This window comes from Mytilus trossulus, chromosome 2 (assembly GCF_036588685.1).
Source record: "Mytilus trossulus isolate FHL-02 chromosome 2, PNRI_Mtr1.1.1.hap1, whole genome shotgun sequence".
In the NCBI taxonomy this organism is placed as follows: Eukaryota; Metazoa; Mollusca; class Bivalvia; order Mytilida; family Mytilidae; genus Mytilus; species Mytilus trossulus.
Genome location: NC_086374.1, coordinates 42,771,575 through 42,792,150, shown reverse-complemented (window position 1 = coordinate 42,792,150; position 20,576 = coordinate 42,771,575). Strand labels below are relative to the sequence as shown.

Here is a 20,576-nt window from a genome sequence, read left to right as displayed (position 1 = left end):
ATGAAAGGCAAAATCATGGCCTTTTCTCTTTTAATCTAATCATCTTTTTTCTTTCTTTTTTTAGCATGAATGCGTCCATTTCAAATCTTAGATAATTAACCATAAACAATATTTAAAATTTTTATAGATTGCCTGTTTATTTAAACTTGAGTAAACACATAAATACAAGAATTCAGACATTTCTTTTTTAATAATAAGAACCAAGGATTTTTATAGTAAGACCTTCTTACTATACAAATCCTTGTAAGAACTATAAATTTGTAAATAGCAAAAACTTATTGATATGATAAATAACTGATTTTTATCATACAGTAATAGTTGATGTGAAAATAGAATGGAAAGCAACAATAAATACGCACAGACAGCAAAAATATTGAAAAAAGTGTCCTCCCCTCCACTCTACTATTCAATCAATTAATTTTTTTTAATGCTGTAGTATTATATTGATTAAGATAACCATTCAATATTCAAATAAATATACAATATAAGGACAATGACAGAAAAATATAAAGTTTTTTGTATGAGGCTGAGAAAATGGTGAAGAGCAACATTCTAAAAAGCCCTTCAACATTTTTGCACTAAATACAAATAAGTTTATACTTTTATGACATTGACCTTATATTGTTTTTATACTGCAACTTAACTAATACACTGATAGCTTTTTAAATTGTAACACAAATGTCCAACTTATTTCAATCCCTGAATGGACACCCGATTGTTGAGAAAGTGTTCCAAATGAAATTGAAATTATACAAAATAAAGCTATGTTACTATATTTAGGAAATAAACTGGACTAGTTGCAATATAAATCAGTTTATTGTTTTCTTTTCATACCATATAAACTAGAGGCTTCAAGCTCAGCCTGTTTCGCTCACCTTATATTTTTGTTTACAATTGATACATGAAAAAATGCAAGCAGGAGATCCAAGGACACAGTTATCCTCCTTTGGTGTCCTTAGTGTTACAGTGTATAACTTGCAATTTTTTTTATACACTTTCCCAATTAATTTCTAAATATGTAATGCATGAAATACTAAGTAGGGGGGTGAAATTACATTTTAAAAAAAATTGGGCACCGAATCTTTATGTAAATTAGTGATTTGGTCCAGTTAAAAAAAGGTCCAGTTTTAGTACGTCTGAAGCTGACAAACTAAATTTTTTACCCCCTTATCACAAAGTTGTCAATATTTTGAGTTAGAGCAAGTAGAAGCTTCTATAATTTTGATATTATTTGTCTCACTTGTAGTACAATACGCTTTAAAAATCTGAGAAAGAGTAGGTGCATTTTTTTTTAATTTGAATTTATTTTCTTAAAGAAATGCACTTAAAGATATGAGCCACACAATGGATTATACCCCTATGTTTTATCTTCATCCATGTCAGCCATGGTTGTTGGCAGATGGTGTAACGTTGGTAGCCTATATATATTAAGTGAGAGACAAGCCATGTGTACTGATTAACATACTTTAATATAATGCTAGAGCTAACTAATCAACACAAATACATAAAGCAATAAGACGCGACCTTATCTGCTATGTCCATCAACAAAACACGTGCGTGAACTCTGAACTGTATAGATATTTATGAATGGATGAAAGTTACAATATTACATCTCTTCTTTTCTCAGATTAAAGTTCTACTTTAATTAATCATATTACTGTCTGTGTAGTCATAAAATCTTTAACTGTCTGTGTAAACAAATTAAGTGATAAGAAGCATAAAATTGTATCAATAGAAAATTAGAACTTTATAGTCTGTGATAAATGTAAATTATTCGGTACGCGTACTGTAATGTCAATATAATAAGTGGATCGTCTGATCAATCTGATAAGGCTATCATTACGAGTGTGAATAGTAAATTCCACAAAATTGATTTGTATCATAAATTCACAAACATATAAATCAACATCAAACCTAACTGATACATCAGAAAGAGCACAGGATTATTATGCCTGTAACACAGCTCTTTAACGCACATAATCATCGAGATGTTTCGGTGTTTGTTTTTCTCGTGATGATCTTTTCAATGGTGTGTTTGGTATGTCATCATCAATGATTTCTTCTATTTCCTCATCAGTCATTATGTTAGATTTTCCAACCTTTTTGAAATGTGACGAATTTCGAGTGATATCTTTTTGTTGTTCGTTCGTTGCCGTAATCATACTACCCTTTTTATTCTTGATTGTTAATGGTTGAGGATTGTACGGGGTAGATAGTTTATCTTTCTTTTCCTGTTTAACTAGTACGGTATCTCCTACGGTAAAATCGGGTACTTTTACTGAATGTTTTTTCTCGAAGTATGTTTTCATTTTAATTTTGTTCTTGTGGTCTTCTTTTCGGACTTCACTGTCGGCTTGGTTATTTTTTGAAATGTTCGGCATTTTTGTATTGATCTTCCTTCCAAATAAAAGTTCTGCCGGGGACACGTTAGTTGCTGAGTGTGGTGTTGCTCTATAATTGCGAAGAAATGTGTGTATTTCTTGCTTCCAACTGCGATGTTCCGTTTGAGCTGCACGAATTGCTTTCCCTATAGTTCTCATGAATCTTTCACTTTCCGCGTTAGCGCGAGGCCATAACGGAGTTATTTTGCGGTGCTTAAAGCCCATGTTATCTGCAAAATTTCGGAACTCTCCTGAATTAAACGGCGGTCCGTTGTCTGTTTTCAGTTCTTTCGGTATTCCAAAAATTGAGAAAGTTTTGTCTAATAGAGGTATGACAGATTTTGCGGTTAAACTGGTTAAGGTTTCTATTACAGGATACCTTGAGTATTCATCAATTATTACCATAACGTAATATCCATTCGGAAATGGTCCACAAAAGTCCATGCTGAGATTCTCCCATACATTATTCGGTATCTCAGACATTTGTAACGGTTCGAAAACATTTTTCGGGGTTGACGCTAAACATGGTATACATGATTTACACGTTTGTTCTACTAGTTTGTCTATTCCAGGGAAGTATACCTTTTCACGTAACAACTGTTTTGTACGTACTATGCCCTGGTGTCCTTCATGTGCAAGGTCAATTACACGCATCTGTAAATCTTTCGGAATGACGATTCTATTATCATGCAGTATGATCTCCATATCATTAACGGGAACGATTGTTAATTCGTATCTTAATCTTGAGAATGTATCTAGCGTATTACTCTCATACTTGTCCCACCTGTTTGATTTTAATGCAGTAATAACAGTTTGTAGATCTTTATCTTTTTGTGTACTTTCAGCTATCTCATTAAGGGTCATTGCCTTCGGCACAGCGTTGTCAGTTAAATATCGGACATATTCTTCAGCTAATTGAGAATGTTTACATGCGATTGATGTATTCGGTGTCGGATGTCTTGATAAATAATCAACTGCGTTCACCTTTCCTGGTTTATACTGTACTTTGAAATTATATCCCTGTAATCTTAATCTCCATCTTTCAATTCGTGCTGGTGTTTTTGCCTTTGGACTGTTGAATATAGTTTCAAGCGGTTGGTGATCGGATACCAATGTAAATGATTGTCCGTACAAATAAAGGTGAAAATGTTCAATTGCCCATACAATTGCTAATGCTTCCTTTTCTGTTTGCGAATAGCGTGTTTCAACGTCTGTCAATGATCGGCTTGCGTATGCGATTATTTTTCCATTTTGTGTTAATAATCCAGCTAATCCAACGGGACTTGCATCTACTATCAACATTGTTTCTTTGATAGGGTCAAAGTATGACATCACACGGTCAGCAACAAGTTCATTCTTTAGCTTGTCAAATGATTCCTGTTGTTCAGATGTCCATTCCCACTTGGAATTCTGCTTTGTTAATCTGCGGAGCGGTTCAGTAATAGTTGAGTAATTTGGAATGAAACGTCCTACATAATTGGTCATTGCTAAGAAACTACGAATTTCACTTACGTCTTTCGGTATTGTCGTGTTCTTGATAGCGCTTATTTTTCTTGGATCGGCTGATATGCCATCTGCACTGAAAATATGACCATAGAATTCAAGTTTGTTCTTATTAAATTCACATTTTGCCTTATTCAATGTCAAGTTCTTCTCTTTAAGTCGTGCAAATAATTTTTCCAATCGTTTATCATGTTCGTCCTGGTTCCTTCCAAATACGATAATATCATCGGATATATTTCGGACTCCATCTAATCCTTCAAGTGCATTACTCAGTGTGTTTTGGAATAACTCTGCGGCTGATGAAACACCAAAACTGAATCGTTTATATCTCCGTAATCCTACGTGTGTCGTGAAGGTTGTGATGTTCCTGGATTCTTCGTTTAACTCCAATTGATGATATCCACTTCGAAGGTCCATTTTCGAGAATACTTTAGATCCGTTTAAATCCAAGATCATGTCATCGAGTGTTGGTGTAATATGACGTGAACGCAAAATAGCTTTGTTCGGTTCCCTCATATCCACGCATAGTCGAATTTCGTTCTTGTTTTTCGGTTTAGGGGCCACAACTATCGGGGACACCCAAGGTGTTGGTCCATCCACCTTTTCTATTATATCCTGTTTTTCGAGTTTCTCGAGTTCTGCTTCTACCTGCTTTCGAATGTGAAACGGTATACGCCTATGTGGTTGTATTACTGGTTTTATACTTCCATCAATATGAATTTCCACTTTTTCATCTTTTAATTTTCCAATTCCATTGAACACATCGCTATATTTATTGCATAATATTTCATGTTTATCTGCTACTGCCGAAATGACTGGCACTATGCTTAAGTCAACAGATGTGTCATAGCACAATAAATTCCCGTATCTTCCTTTCATCACATACACCGGTGCGGTTGTTATTTTATGGTCAGTCTCTATTGTAGCGTGAAATTTTCCCATTAATTTCAAGTTTTTATCTGATCCATATGCGAAGACTTTAGTGTCAGCGTGAGAAAGTTTGGGTTTACACTTGATGTTCTCGAATGTGCTTTCATCAATAACATTAATACTTGATCCTGTATCAATTAAAATATCCACATTAGAATTGTTGATTTTCACGTTGATTTTCGGTTGTCCTTTCTGTACTTTATTCACAGTATTTTCACGTAATCCAAAAACGTAACAATTGTCAGAACTGCTATCACGATCATCATCATGTTCGTAATTGTCAACTTTGTTTACTTTTCTTTTAAAAGTGCTAGTTCCATCCATACGTTTGGATCTACATACAGAAGCGAAATGATTCAGTTTTTTACATGAGTTGCAACTTTTTCCAAAAGCCGGACACTTGTTTGCATGTGGAAAATCACCTCCACAATTTCTGCAAGTAGTCTTTTTCTTTACGTTTTGGTCAGTTTGTGTCTGTAGAAATCGTGGTCCGTTTCTACGTTTTCCAACTCCTTTTCTAACAGCATTTGCGGATTGTTTGTCTGATTGTTCAATTTCCGTTGCCTGTTTTTCGGAAAGTTCTAACGCTCTAGCTGATGAAATTAATCCTTCAAGGGTCGTGTCTTCTCGAAGAGCCTTTCGTCTAAGTCTAGTTGAATGACAACCTTGGATTATTTGCGATTTCACTTCTTTAGATGTTTCAGTAAATTCACAGTTTGCAGCTAGCTGGCGTAATCGTGTATGAAAACTGTCGATAGTTTCATCAGATGTTTGTTTGGCTTGTCTAAATTTGTAAATCTCGTATTCTGTGTTCTTTTTCGGAGCAAAGTAAGCGGTTAACTTCTGTTTAGCGGCATCAAAGTCTTCTCCTGTATTATCAAGGGTATCAAAGACTTCGTTAACATCTTCTACAGCGTAATGTAGCAAGAGTGCTCTTTGTCGTTTGCTGTCCTTTATGTTTAATCCAATGAATAAATTTTCAAGTCTACTTATCCATTTACGCCACCTTATTTCAGCATTGTTCTCATGTACCGGAAAACTCGGAAAATTTGGCAAAGATATAGCCATGGTTTAATTATCAGTGTCACTAAATAATAAATCCATAAAAATACATTTTTAACATTTCCAACTTTTGTTTTTATCCTCGTCGCCAATGTAACGTTGGTAGCCTATATATATTAAGTGAGAGACAAGCCATGTGTACTGATTAACATACTTTAATATAATGCTAGAGCTAACTAATCAACACAAATACATAAAGCAATAAGACGCGACCTTATCTGCTATGTCCATCAACAAAACACGTGCGTGAACTCTGAACTGTATAGATATTTATGAATGGATGAAAGTTACAATATTACAGATGGGGTCATCAGACACATTTTTTTAACTAAATAGCATAATGATGACTCTGGCCAAATTTGGTTAAATTTGTATAAGTGGTTTCAGGGTAGAAGATATTTGTTAAAGTTAAAATGATGTACAACGACGATAACTGACAGCCATGTCGGACACCAAGTGATGAGAAAATCTCACCTGGCCTTTAAGGCCAAGTGAGCATAAAATAGGCCATGTTTTCATTGCTACTTTTTCTTCTTGGCTTTCCATATTGGCAGGTTTACATTATAGTTCTTTTTACAGAGAATGGCATACTGCCTTTGTGTATGTCGACATCTCCATATTTCCATAGAATCCTTCTCTCTGGTTTTTTCTTTTTCTTTGAGTCATCTAACCTAGTATACAATGATAAAATGCACATATTGTATGTAGAAATCCTTTCAATATAAAAGTAAGGAGGTAATAATATGCAAGAAAACTGCTGTTGAAACTAGCTTATATGAACTAAAGCAAGTATGGTATTGAAAGGCTATATGCATTCATAAATAAAACTTTTTTCTATTTTGGACAATCTGCAATTGAAATATTGGTCAGTGTCAGAGTCTACAGAATATAAAGAATCTTAATTATAGGTCAAAAGAAATGGCAAAGATTTAGTATAATCCTTCGCTGAAATTTGGCCTGCTTTTACTATTTCTTACCTTTTGAACATTTGACTCAAAGCTTTTGTTAATACCTTAAATGGTTAAATTTGCTGAATGTTTGTTTTTTCATTCAATATAATCTAGGGTATAAGGTGAGAGTTGAGATCTGACAGGATCCTCTTGTTAGATTTTTTTTTCAAAATTTTGGTTCATTTGTAGTTTTGGTGTTTAATGTGGGTTCCAGTCTGCTGAACTTAGCTAGTATACATGATTGTTTTGGTGGAGGAATTTGTTGCTGCATTGATTAGGCCCATTGTTGTCCTTGAACTGTTTCATACTCTTTAATCCGTTTGCAATAATTGTCTTTTTGACATATTCCGGGTTTAATTTTTTTCTCTATATTAATATACTTTATTTTATTCAATATTACCATGTCACAAAGGTACTTAGAGATGCTCTTCTATGAGCCTCTAGTACTGTCTGGAGGTCTTCCTCACTCTCAACCCATCCTTTCATCCATTTCTTCTGGTCATCTACCTCAGGATTTTGAAGGCATCTTGGAACCCAGGCTGTATTGTCATTCATTACACCTAATCAATAAGAGCCAACATAATAACGTATATAAGAGTTGTACATTTATCTTAAAATCTTAAATATTGTTGTACTAGCACAGGATTTTAAAGGCACAGCTTGCTATAGTTAGGTAGTCAGTATAAAAGATGGGAAAAGAATAGTTAGCTAACAATTTATTTCAAAAACCAAGAATCTTCAATTTGCTTACTTTGGTTTCATTTTAAAAAGATGCCCGACAGATAATAAATCCATTTTTTTTGCACCAAAATTTTGTTTACAAGCAAATTTTACAAATTATGCGTCATTTAGGAATAGACTGTATCATACATGTGTATGTAAATTTCCATTATAATTCTACCACAAAATAAGTTTCACAAAATTTATGATTTATAAGATTTAAGATTTTTAATAAGAAAAAACTTAAAATTTGACAAAAATGTAATAAGCACATCTACATATTGTGCACCCCAAATATGCAAAATCTCATTAGCAATCCTACCTGTATAGTTGAGCCATAATAAAAAATGGATGTTGGTTTCCCTAAACTTGTGAAAGTTATCAAGGCCCGGCACACAGGTACAACTTTTTATTTTATTTTATATTTTTGTAAGAAATCATTTTCATTTTACAGACATTGTTGTTGTTTGACATTCCATATTATGATTAATTTTTATGAAACAAGAATTGAGCAATGTTTAAACACATTTAAGAGATAATCAGACAATTTTAACCAGATGCTCCGCAGGGCGCAGCTTTATACGACCGCAGAGGTTGAACCCTGAACGGTTGGGGCAAGTATGGACACAACATTCAAGCTGGATTCAGCTCTAAATTTGGATTGTGATTAAATAGTTGACACAGCATAGGTTTCTGACACAGAATGAATGTGTTCTAATGAAATTAAAATTTTTGTTTTCTCTTAGAGCAATTCTCTATGCTGTTGAATATTATTCCTCTCAAAAAAAATGTTTGAAGAAATTTTCTTTTTATTTATGAAATTTCAAATGAGAAAATTGAACCCAATTTTTTTAATCATATCCCCCTTTCCCTTATTCCAAAACTAATCTCAATTAAAATATTCTAATGGAGTTTGCAACAATAACTACTCATTTAAATACATCATAAAATATTAAGATGTAAAAAAACTGCTTGTTATCACTGAATGGTAAAGATTATTCTAATTTATCAGTTGGTAGTAAAAAGTGAATATACATTGTATATAACAAAGATTTGAGTTTATTCTGGACAAAGAAAGATAACTCCAATTAAAAAAAAATATTGCTATTTCACAATATTGTGCAATTAGATATTTCTTGCTTACTATTATGGACAAAGAAAGATAACTCTTATTAAAAAAAAATATTGCTATTTCACAATATTGTGCAATTAGATATTTCTTGCCATTGTGCAATACTGTGCAATTGAAAAGACTTGCTATTGCACAATACTTAATATAATATTTTAGATCCTGATTTGGACCAACTTGAAAACTGGGCCCATAATAAAAAATCTAAGTACATGTTTGGATTCAGCATATCAAAGAACCCCAAGATTTCAATTTTTGTTAAAATCAAGCTAAGTTTAATTTTGGACCCTTTGGACTTTAATGTAGACCAATTTGAAAACAGGACCAAAAATGAAGAATCTACATACACAGTTAGATTTGGCATACCAAGAACCCCATTTATTCAATTTTTAATGAAATCAAACAAAGTTTAATTTTGGACCCCGATTTGGACCAACTTGAAAACTGGGCCAATAATCAAGAATCTAAATACATTTTTAGATTCAGCTTATCAAAGAACCCAACCGATTAATTTTTTGACAAAATCAAACTAAGTTTAATTTTGGACCCTTTGGACCTTAATGTAGACCAATTTAAAAATGGGACCAAAAATTAAGAATATACATACACAGTTAGATTCCACATATCAAAGAACCCCAATTATTCAATTCTTGATGAAATCAAACAAAGTTTAATTTTGGACCCTTTGGGCCCCTTTTTCCTAAATTGTTAGGACCAAAACTCCCAAAATCAATACCAACCTTCCTTTTATGGTCATAAACCTTGTGTTTAAATTTCATAGATTTCTATTTACTTATACTAAAGTTATGGTGCAAAAACCAAGAAAAATGCTTATTTGGGTCCCTTTTTGGCCCCTAATTCCTAAACTGTTGGGACCTTAACTCCCAAAATCAATACCTGCCTTCCTTTTGTGGTCATAAACATTGTGTTTAAATTTCATTGATTTCTATTAACTTAAACTAAAGTTATTGTGCGAAAACCAAGAATAATGCTTATTTGGGCCCTTTTTTGGCCCCTAATTCCTAAACTGTTGAAACCAAAACTCCCAAAATCAATCCCAACCTTTCTTTTGTGGTCATAAACCTTGTGTCAAAATTTCATAGATTTCTGTTTACTTAAACTAAAGTTATAGCGCGAAAACCAAGAAAATGCTTATTTGGGCCCTTTTTGGCCCCTTTTTCCTAAAATATTGGGACCAAAACTCCCAAAATCAATACCAACCTTCCTTTTGTGGTCATTAACCTTGTGTTAAAATTTCATAGATTTCTATTCACTTTTACTAAAGTTAGAGTGCGAAAACTAAAAGTATTCGGACGACGACGACGGACGACGACGACGACGACGACGACGACGACGACGACGACGACGCCAACGTGATAGCAATATACGACGAAAATTTTTTCAAAATTTGCGGTCGTATAAAAATCAATCATTGATAATCATGATAATTGTCAATATAGAAACCAAAGCAACTCTTTATTTTATCTGCCATACAATGTGTTAGTACAAATATATATATGTTAATACATGAGGTTTTATGTTAAAAGTATTTTCTGAGAGAATATTGCAATAGGAGCTTGTAAAACTGAATAAAAAAAATCTTAAAAAATCAAGTCAATACCAAATGTATAATTGTTTTGAGCTATGAAGTCCTTAGCATATAATTGAGAGAATCAATGATATAGCCTTCCAGGAGCAAGAGACTAGCTGACATCAATCAAAATAAAAAATTATACTTTTTTAATATACTATATAAACCAAATAAAAGACCCTTGTATGTTGATCAATGTAAATCCAAATGTGATAGATCAACATTATGTAAATTAAGGTTTAATATATAGTGCTCATACTTTATTTATTGAAAGAGGGTGATGTATAAAAATACCAAAGCAGAGTAGAGTATGTCTTTGCTGCAACAGTGGAGACATTGGAGATGAACAACACTTCCTTTTAAAATGTTCATCCTATAACTAACAACGTGAGAGATAACCTCATTAAAAAAAAAGTCCATTGAACAACATATTACCTTCTTCATCATATAACTTGTTTTAATGAATGTTAGTTGGTGACAAACTCATTATTAAAAGGTACTTGATTTCTGTAATGATTTATATGCCTCTCTTTTCTTTTTATATAATTTTCTCATAATTATCCACTGTCACTTCTTCCTTGTATACATGTTATTGTAGTGGTATTCGGTTGTTCTGGCCCCAAACCCATTCAGCCCCAAGTCAATCCGGCCCAGGTCGATCCGTCCAAACTCGATCAGGCCCCATAATAAATTATAAGGAATAAACTATAGAGACTTTTAATTAGTATAAATCAAATTTGTAAAAAGTATCAATGATGGATGACAACAGGTAAGTGTGAATATATTTGGAGTACCAGAAAGATGAAATATTTTAAGTTGATACGAAAATGGTTGTGATTGTATTTTTTTCCAGGTACATTTTATTAACATCAGAGGCTTCTATAACACTTGTCTGTGTTTTTTTTTGTAATATCGAATATAGTCAATATATTTTTTTAAAGTTGAAAATATTTTGAATAGATGTGAGTAGATAAAAAAACTAGATACCCTAAGGAACATTCAGTTAAAGTTTGGAAGTATTTGGCCTAGTAGTTTCAGAGGAGAATATTCTTGAAATAGTTTACGACGACGACAACAGACAACGGACGACGACAGACAACGGACGACGACAGACAACGGACGACGATGAACGCCAAGTGATGGCATAGGCTCACATGGCTATGCCAGGTGAGCTAAAAAAGTTATATAAGTATCCATTATTCTTTATTGCAAGATAATAACAAAACAATTACACTGAATGCACATTTTCAGAAAGGACTCTGCAAATCAAACAACATTTCTCAATTTGAGGATTTTAAAGAACTTCAAACAAAAGCAAAGTTTGTAGTGTAAACTAGTACTGTAGAGTGTAGTCTCAGATGATAGATCTAAATTTAATTTGTACTACATAACGGTTTGTGTTTTCTGTTATGAATATCAAGTGTAAGGTGTATTATTATCATCTCTTTTGTGTAGGTTTGGGGTAAGTGTTAATTACCTGTATTAACTTGTATCTTTCATATAATATGTCTCTGTCTCCTAACTTGGGTGAACTTCGTCTGTCTATTAACAATTGTATACCTCCTTATTGAAGAGTTTAGTAAATATCGCCCGTTTTTGTCAGTTACTGTCTTTTCGGTAATGTACTGAATTTTATCTCTGACGTATGACATGAGAAACCAAGTATTTAACGGAGGCCAACAACATGAATACGTTGCAAGAAATCCATATACCAAATATAGTTATCCTATTTACTCATCACAACGAGAAATTGACATGACTTTTTTTCTGCCCTAGAACCATGAAAATGAGGCGCAGAACAATGGACATATTTTGCAACATTTGTTCAAGGCTATGGTAGTTTTTCTAAATTTGTTTTAACATCTAACCCCTTATTACATTTCTGTGTTGTGATGTTACACTATGGTGTTAGATAAGCGTAAAGGTTGGTACATGCCATTTTTAAAACGTTTAAACCTACTGCATTTGTTTGAACCCGTTCTAATTAAGGCTAGAATCTAAAGTTCAGTAATTGTCATTTGTTGATGTGGTTCGTTAGTGTTTCTCATTTTTTTATATAGATTAGACCGTTGGTTTTCCCATTTGAAGGGTTTTAAATTACTAGTAATTTTTGGGACCTTTATAGATAGCAGTTCAGTGTGAGCTAAAACTCTGTGTTGAAGACCGTACTTTGACCAATAAGGGTTAACTTTTACAAATATGATTTGGATGAAGAGTTGTTTCATTGGCACTCATACCACATCTTCTTATTATATACATGTATATATGACTGAGGGAACCTTCGTCAAATAAGGACTATTCTACCTTCTGAAATATAAACAATTTACTAGTAAACCGCTCAATTAGTAATCCCTATATATCTCTCATAATCCAACTTTCATCCTAGGAGAGACAAATAATTAAATACGACCAGAGGTCCAACCCTGAACCGTTGTGGCTACAGGTTTTAATTTTGATTGTAATTAAATATTCGACACATAATAGGTTTTGGACTCAGAACAACTGTAGTTGAACTTAGAATTGGTAATATACTCATACTATGGCTGTTGCAAATTGACTACTCCAAAACAAATTACCCCATTTATTTTCATTTTATACAAATCACTGTACTGTTGCATATTTACCCCAACTCGAAAAAAATTAATTGTATCATCCCTTCCCAATTTTTTTTCTCACCTTCCCCACCCTTTTTCCAAAAATAATTCTTTCCTTCAATTTATGGTCAGAATTTCTATTGGAGATGCAACAATAATTACCCATTTAAATACATCTTTTAATTTAAAAGACTTAAAAGAAAATAAATACATCAGCATTACTTACTAGTATAAACTTCTTAAAGTAAACTGACAGCTAACCACCTCAAGAAAATACAGTATTTCTTTATACATAATTTTAAAGCAGTGTAAGGGAGGTTGTTCAATATAAAATGTTTGAATTACTTTTGGATTACCTCTCTCCCACTGCTTTAAAATTGTCTTAATTGTCCTTAACCAAGGGACCCTTGTTTCCCCCCTTTTTTAACCCTATTCCTAAACGGTTTGAGCCATAACCTAAAAGTATGAAAACTTGTGGTATTATTTCAGAGAGATCCATACACTTAAAAACAAATTAAGAAAGTTATATCAATAATAAAAAAGATGGATTGAATAGAATAAGCAGTTTCACACAGTTTATTTCACTCACTATTTGTAAGTACAATAGGAAGATGTTAAAATCAAATGCACATTTGGTAAAAGGATTTTTTGTTACTTTACATATACCGGGTCTAGTGATTTACCACGTTTATTATGTAAAGTAAAGGACATCACCAGCAAGGACAATAGTTTATTTAATTTGATATGTGAATATGATGTACTGCAGTTATGTTACGATATTGGAGATCTACGGCTGCTTAGAAACACAGTAGATACATTGGAATGGCCCGAAACCTTGATATCACTTCATGCAGCTGCAAACTGAAAACTAGCTTGTCATTCGCAAACAAAATGTGTAACCGAAAAAGGCTCGTGCACAACCCATATGTGCAAATGCAGGAAAGTTATGGTACTGTGTGGAAGTAAATGTCATTCTAAGCATACATGCCAGAATACAATTAGTGATTAAAACTAAGATCAACGGACTGTGGCATCTATATTTAATGTAGATGTAGCCTTTGAATTGTAAAATTAATACATTTTTATGTCCCCATAATTTTTTTTTAAATAAAGTTTATTGCATTATTTAAACGTTAGCTATTGCATATATTATTTAAAAAAAAAACCTATATGGTCCGGCCCGTTAATAACCAAACGAGTATAATACTCATATGGTCCGACCATACGTGTAGGGTCAAACAAGACTTTCAAAAACAAATAAAGGCCAGTCATAACAAGAAATTATAAAACAGTTGTATTAAAGTAAGCTACAAGTAAAAAATATTAAACTGGTAAATATAATATCATTTATTTGCATAAATAAATCACAGAGTAAACATGTATTGTAGTTCACAGAAGAAAAAAACAAGAATATCAATGCCCTCTGTAACCCTGCTCCTTTTACATAAACTTGTACACAATTATATAGACTTGTTTAAAGCACAACCAGTCATAATAAAAAATTCTTATTCATGGCCAGCTGACCCTATGTTTCAGAGAAAATTATTTTAATTTGATATCTAGCTAGTTTCTTTTATTTTGCAATACCTTTTACAAATATTTAGAAAAAATTACATGCCCACCCAACGATCACAATAAAAAAAATATTGTTGGATAACATCTCTGATTTTTGTTATTGGCCTAGCCAATATAATTTTTTTTATAAAGATATTAAAACAAACATGCATCATACAAAATTACAAATACATATTCAAGTTAATTTGTATAATAATGATAACAAACAGTAAATTAACAAGTCTGTTGAAAATATGGATATGATGAGATTGACAAGCCATACAAAAGTTCATATAATGTAGAAAAGTTTGAACTCGTGTTGGATTTTCATAGAGGCTAGCTCCACAATGTTCATGCTTGTTTAAAAAAGTACTGATATTTAATATTTTAAAAACAGGGTATACACAAGGTACTTTTGTCTAGAATAATATGAATGGTCTAGTAAAATTTGTAGACCCGTAAGCTTTCCAAGTAGACAAGTTTACATAAAGCTATAAAAACAACATATCTAAAAAAAAAAAAAAAAAGGTTTATGACTTTGATTTGTGCTGAAGGACAGAAAATCCATAAGACTTCAGTTCAAAAGATGTATTTTCACTTCATAGAAAACAATATAAATGTGTAACAACTAAAAATGATAATCATTAACTAACAGACAAAACCATCACTTGAGATAATTACATTGTACATGTTTTAAACTGGGTAGAATTTTAAAAATTGTTTCACCCCTTATTACATAAAGTTTCATCTACACTATAGTAAACTAGTGGTGAACCATTTGGCTGGCATGCCATGTGGTATACACAAAAAAAAAAGAAGGAAAATCTGTAAATCTTTAATTATTAATTATATAGATTCTCAAAATTCAACAACAAAAGAGAGATAACTCTAGCTCTCCTTCAGGAAAAAAGTTTTAAACTTAAAATTTTTCCACAGAATGTACATGAAGTAATGTAAAAATAACCTTGGATGGATCATATGAATGAATCATTGTAAAACAAATAGATTAAAGGACATTTTATATTATCCACTATGATCATCCATCTGCCATACAAAAATAATTGCCAAATACAGTTTTCAGTTCCAATATACATGTACATGTATCTTCAGGCAGCATATTTTATTCTGAAAAGATTTTTTTTTTTCAACTAGAGGTTGATACAATAATGAAAATTTCACTGTAAAATTATGACAGAGGGATAAAATATCAATCAAATCAAACATTTTTTGTCATTACTAATACTATTATGACCTACCATATATTGATTCAAAAGCTTAGGAAATCTGAGATTTATAAAATTTTGGATCTTTGTTTTTCATCATTGAAAAAAAACCAAAACATGTTTATGCATGCTACATGTATGTTGGTTAATTGTCTAAATATTAACCCATTAATCTCAGTGCAGCTAATGCCACTAGTGTACAAGACACAATAGTACCTACAGTATTCTTTATTATATCATTTCTATATTGTTCATATGTAGTTTTTAAATTAGCAACATCTGTATCAATTTTGTTGCGAACAATTTGCAATTGTTTTTCATTTTCTGCATGTGCCTCCATTGACCTACTCCTTTCTAAATTAATATCTAGTTTGACGTGACCTTTCAGCTTTGATATTTCATCAGAAACATAAGTTTTCATTTGAAGGATTTCTGCAGTTTGCATTTGATTTTCATTTCGCAACATAGTAAATTCACTTTTTTCTAATATAACCATGTCTTTTTTCACTGCACCAATCTGTGCAAGAAGTTGTTGCACCATGATTTCCTGTTCGGGTTTTGTAACCATGTTCTTAGTATGATGTTCAATTGATGTATTAAGAACCTCAATAAATGCCTCCACCATGCAAACTGATTGTTCTCTTGAAAACCCTTTGCTGTGAAACTTGTTTGCTAAACTTAAGGTGTCAAAATAGAAGAGTTTTACTTCTTTTGTTGCTGCAGGATTTATAGATCTCCATTCTTCTGATTGGAGAGAAGAACTAGAAGTTGTTGCTTTGGTCAAAACCTTTGTTGGACCAGCAGAGGATGACAATTTCACAGTGGTACTAGCAGTTGTCTGTGGTTTAGATATGGCGGTACTGGTAGTGCTGGCTATTGTCTGTGGTTCTGATATGGCGGTAGTTGCTGTTATTGTCTGTGGTTCAGATATTGCAGGATTGCTGCCCAGTGTCTGTGGTTTGGAAATGATCGTTGTTTGTGATTCAGATAAGGAAATTTTCTGAGGTTCGGATATGGGGGTAGCCTTTGAATCTACAGGATCAGACTTTGAGGAATTACATCGTTTTGAAATTAATCTTGTATCTTTCAGTTTTCTTTTTAATATACTTTCTAATTTTGAGATAATAAATGACTTGTTTTGGTTTGTACGTCCAACATAATGTCTGGAATGATGCAATTCTGAGATGTGTTGACTTTTAAAATCGACTACATTTAGCGAATTTGATCTTTCTCCGATAAAATATTTTAACTTTCGAGAAGAAAGTCTTCCTAACACTCTTTGTGTCATGACTTAAACAAGCTTAGTCACCTCAATATACAGTTACCAACTATGGATCTTGTGACATTCAAAAGTTATGGAAAAAATTTCAACAGGATCATATCTGGTTCTTAATCAATCTACTTAACGAAATTGATACACAAAAAATCAACAAGGAACCAGTTCGAGTAAAAATAAAAGTTGTGTCACGTCTCCGTTTGAGACATTGAAGATTTCCGGAATTATGCAATATCACAGTTTTGTCTTTGAAAGTTAGAAATATCTATTCTGATATAGATAATATGGATAATTTGGATAAATTGGTTTTGTGTCTTTCTTGTCCGTCAATTATGCAGTATGCTACTTCATTTGTTTAAAAGTCATGGTCACTGAGGAGGGTGGACTCAACAGAGACATATATACACATATATGTGTATATATGTCTCTGGACTCAACAACTGCATGATAGATACATATATGTATATAATGTTTTGTTGTTTTGTTGGTTTTTCTGTATGATATTTTGTAAAATTATTATTTTGATTTATGTATGCCTTCAACCCATATGGATACCAATGTGCATTTATATTCAATAAAGATTTATAACATGAAGAATTCCACCTGTGTTTTTAACGCTGATAAAGATCTATAAACGACCCAAGAACACAGTAAATTCCCCATATTTGTCTATTTTAACCTAAGACAATTAAAAATAATTCCACCAGCGTGTTTATAATAAGATTTGTTGTGCAAAAAGTTTGATTACTTACCTTAAAACATGTAAAAATACAAGAAAAGGATTTCATTTCGCGGTCTCCTCATGCTGGGATTCTGACTCACTGTTCGACAGTAGTCATATTATATTGGGCCAGCCTGGGTGCAAGCTCTCGGCCATGACCCTTAACACACGGACATAGTTATTGATAAAATCCCAAAGCTTCCCGGAGAATATTGAATCTCGGGAACAAATCACTCCTCTTTATTTATTCAGACACTATTTTTTGAAGTATTATCACTTACATGACTTAGATACTACAAATTAAAGAAAAAATCAATAAAAGGGGGGGGGGGATTACACAAACATAGTCAATAAAGGGAATCATGTTTTTTTATTGTCACATTGTCCCCGGTCCCAAAAAACCCGCCAACCAGAGGAAATCAGAGAGAGAACTAAAACTAAAACTTACTGATATTTTTTTTCAACACAGAGTAACACAAATCTTATGAGAAACATTTCATCCATTTAATTACTATTAAAGTTTTTGCTGAGACATATACTATAATTGTTTTATATGTGTCCTAGGTCTTTGCTATTTTACTGTCACCATCGCAACTCTTTTAATTTTTACTTTGCTTTTTTGCCCAATGAAAAAAACCGTGTCCCGTCTATTTTTGTTCATGTTTGTTGATCAAAATGAAAATCTAATGTATAGAGCAAAGTATTATGGACGAATACAACATTCAACTGAACGAAGCCATGCATGAATCCTCAGTATGTAGTAAACATTTAAATCTTAATACAATGTTAAGAACATTCGCCTGCAGTTTTCTGGATAAACACTGAGAGCTAGACATTACAATATACAACTTTCATTCGGTATATTGAGAAAAATAATCGTGACAGAATAAGTGTGACTATGGCAAGTCGGCCGTTATTGATTAAAATTCACAAAGACACCGAAAAGTGCAAGTTCACACTGGCGGATCTAAAAATTTCATAAGTGGGGGCCCATTGACTACCTAAGAGGGGCGGCCCGCTCCAGTCACGCTTCAGTGATTTCCTATATAAGCAACCAATTTTTCCCCAAAAAAAGTGTGTGTGGGGGGGGGGGGGGGGTCACCCTGTCCACCCTAAATCCGCTTCTGGTTCTGTCTGGTGATGCCATTAGGATGAAACACATATATAAACCTTATCCAGGGTCTTTCGCATTCTCCTCGTTGAACGTCATTCAAAAGAATTTTCGTTCGTTCAGAAATGTGTCAATCATACCAAAAGTAGCACAAGTTTTAAATAGTTACTGTACATCATGATACCTTGATTTGTAAAATTTATGAGCATTTTCTTTATAAATAAAGGTCTATTTGACTATAATTCAATTTTGGATGTAACATTTCTTCTGATTTGCTAAAAAAAAATTAAAACAGATCATAGACATAATTTCGTTATGTGACTATGACTTCATCAACGTGTTTTTATGTTTAATCCTTAAAAATTGAATATAGAATTTTTAAAAGATAGATTAAACCATTCTAGGAAACTAACCACTTTACCACTGCATGCCTTTTTTAAGCACGCAGCATTAAGAAAGAACACATGCTGGTCCGTTCTCAGTCAGCATAATTTGTGCAGGTAGGGTGACTCGCTTCTTGTAGAATGTTTCCCTTTCAATTCACAGTATCAAAATTGGAACCTGCTTGTCAGTCTATTAGAAAGCAGATTTCATATCATATTCTAAAATTTAGAATGGAAATGAAAATTGTGTCAAAGGGACAACAACCTGAAATAAGAGCAGAAAACACCACAAGGCCACACATGATACTTCAACACAGCGAACAAATCACGCTCACGGAGGCGGGCTTATGCTGGCCTCTAAACGAAAATGTGTACTAGCAGGCTCAAAGAAAATAAGCATGTTTTTATCGTAAATATGCAATTTATTTCATCATCACCAAAATCTGTTTACTTCTACTGCATGCGCTTGCATGGAATATTAATTCCTTTTTATAAAGAGTTTAGTTATATAGATATATAACAATTTAAAGTTTCTATACCAACTCGAGATCCAGTTTCATCTTTTATTCAACTTGTTAGTGGTCATAGCTTTTTGACAAAAATCACAGCAGAACTCCATTACCACTGGTATTAAAGAGATAATAGTAACTGCAATTACGATTATCCCAATATGGCGACGGCAGATATAGGTAAAATCTTTACAGTCAATTTACTTAAATGTAGCATGTTTTTGTCACTAGTTACTCAGCTGCAAGGTTTTCTATACCATTACATCATATTTGAATCGTAATGGTGCACAGGAATTGTCTAAGCGCTTTGAAAATTGCCGTTGAAAAATTCGGGATAATAATCGTAACTCTATGGATTTTTTCTTGTTTGATAATCGTAATTTCTTTATCGGATAATAGTAACTGAAAAATTAAATGTGTCTTTCAGCATTTTAGTGGTATTGTGTGTATTAAAATGCAAATGTACAGTTAATGGATGACATTAACGGAAAATATAAAAAAGAAGAAGAAACTTACAGGTTAATATTCAAGGCAAATTTACTTATATATCTCTCGATTTATTGGCGTTTTTTTGTTTTTTTTACAAAACCGTGATTTCCTGTCCCAGCCACTTTAAAAAAAAATGTTTTTGATCTTTACAAGTAATTTTTTTGTGCAGTCATTACATGGAATAAGATTAAAGTTTTTGATCTTTACAAGTAATTTTTTGTGCAGTCATTACATGGAATTAGATTAAAGTTTTTGATCTTTACAAGTAATTTTTTGTGCAGTCATTACATGGATTTAGATTTAACATGTTTTTAAGCAAAGAAACATAATATTTTTAGAGGGACTAATAAGCTATGGATTCCTGGCATTTCCCTAGACGCCCTATTCAACATTCATGCTCAATGTTTGCAAGATATATAAACATAAGGGTCTTACAAAAAAGTGATGTTT

General features: G+C 32.6%; 2 protein-coding genes across 2 annotated transcripts; both read right to left on the bottom strand.

Annotated features, from left to right (window-relative positions):
• Positions 1-1,967: 1,967 nt before the first annotated feature.
• LOC134705778 (uncharacterized protein K02A2.6-like) lies at positions 1,968-5,882 on the bottom strand. Its single transcript, XM_063564496.1, has one exon. The coding sequence runs from the start codon at positions 5,880-5,882 to the stop codon at positions 1,968-1,970; it is 3,915 nt and encodes a 1,304-aa protein (XP_063420566.1).
• Positions 5,883-14,189: 8,307 nt separating this feature from the next.
• Positions 14,190-17,058, bottom strand: LOC134707298 (mitochondrial calcium uniporter regulator 1-like). Its single transcript, XM_063566946.1, has one exon. It carries the CDS (start codon positions 16,923-16,925, stop codon positions 15,798-15,800), a length of 1,128 nt encoding a protein of 375 aa, XP_063423016.1. The 5' UTR covers positions 16,926-17,058; the 3' UTR covers positions 14,190-15,797.
• Between the last annotated feature and the right edge of the window lie 3,518 nt (positions 17,059-20,576).

What these genes read in the sequence shown, in the direction of transcription:
- LOC134707298 (XM_063566946.1), bottom strand. Translation starts at nt 16,925, where the DNA reads ATGACACAAAGAGTGTTAGGAAGACTTTCTTCTCGAAAGTTAAAATAT.
- LOC134705778 (XM_063564496.1), bottom strand. Translation starts at nt 5,882, where the DNA reads ATGGCTATATCTTTGCCAAATTTTCCGAGTTTTCCGGTACATGAGAAC.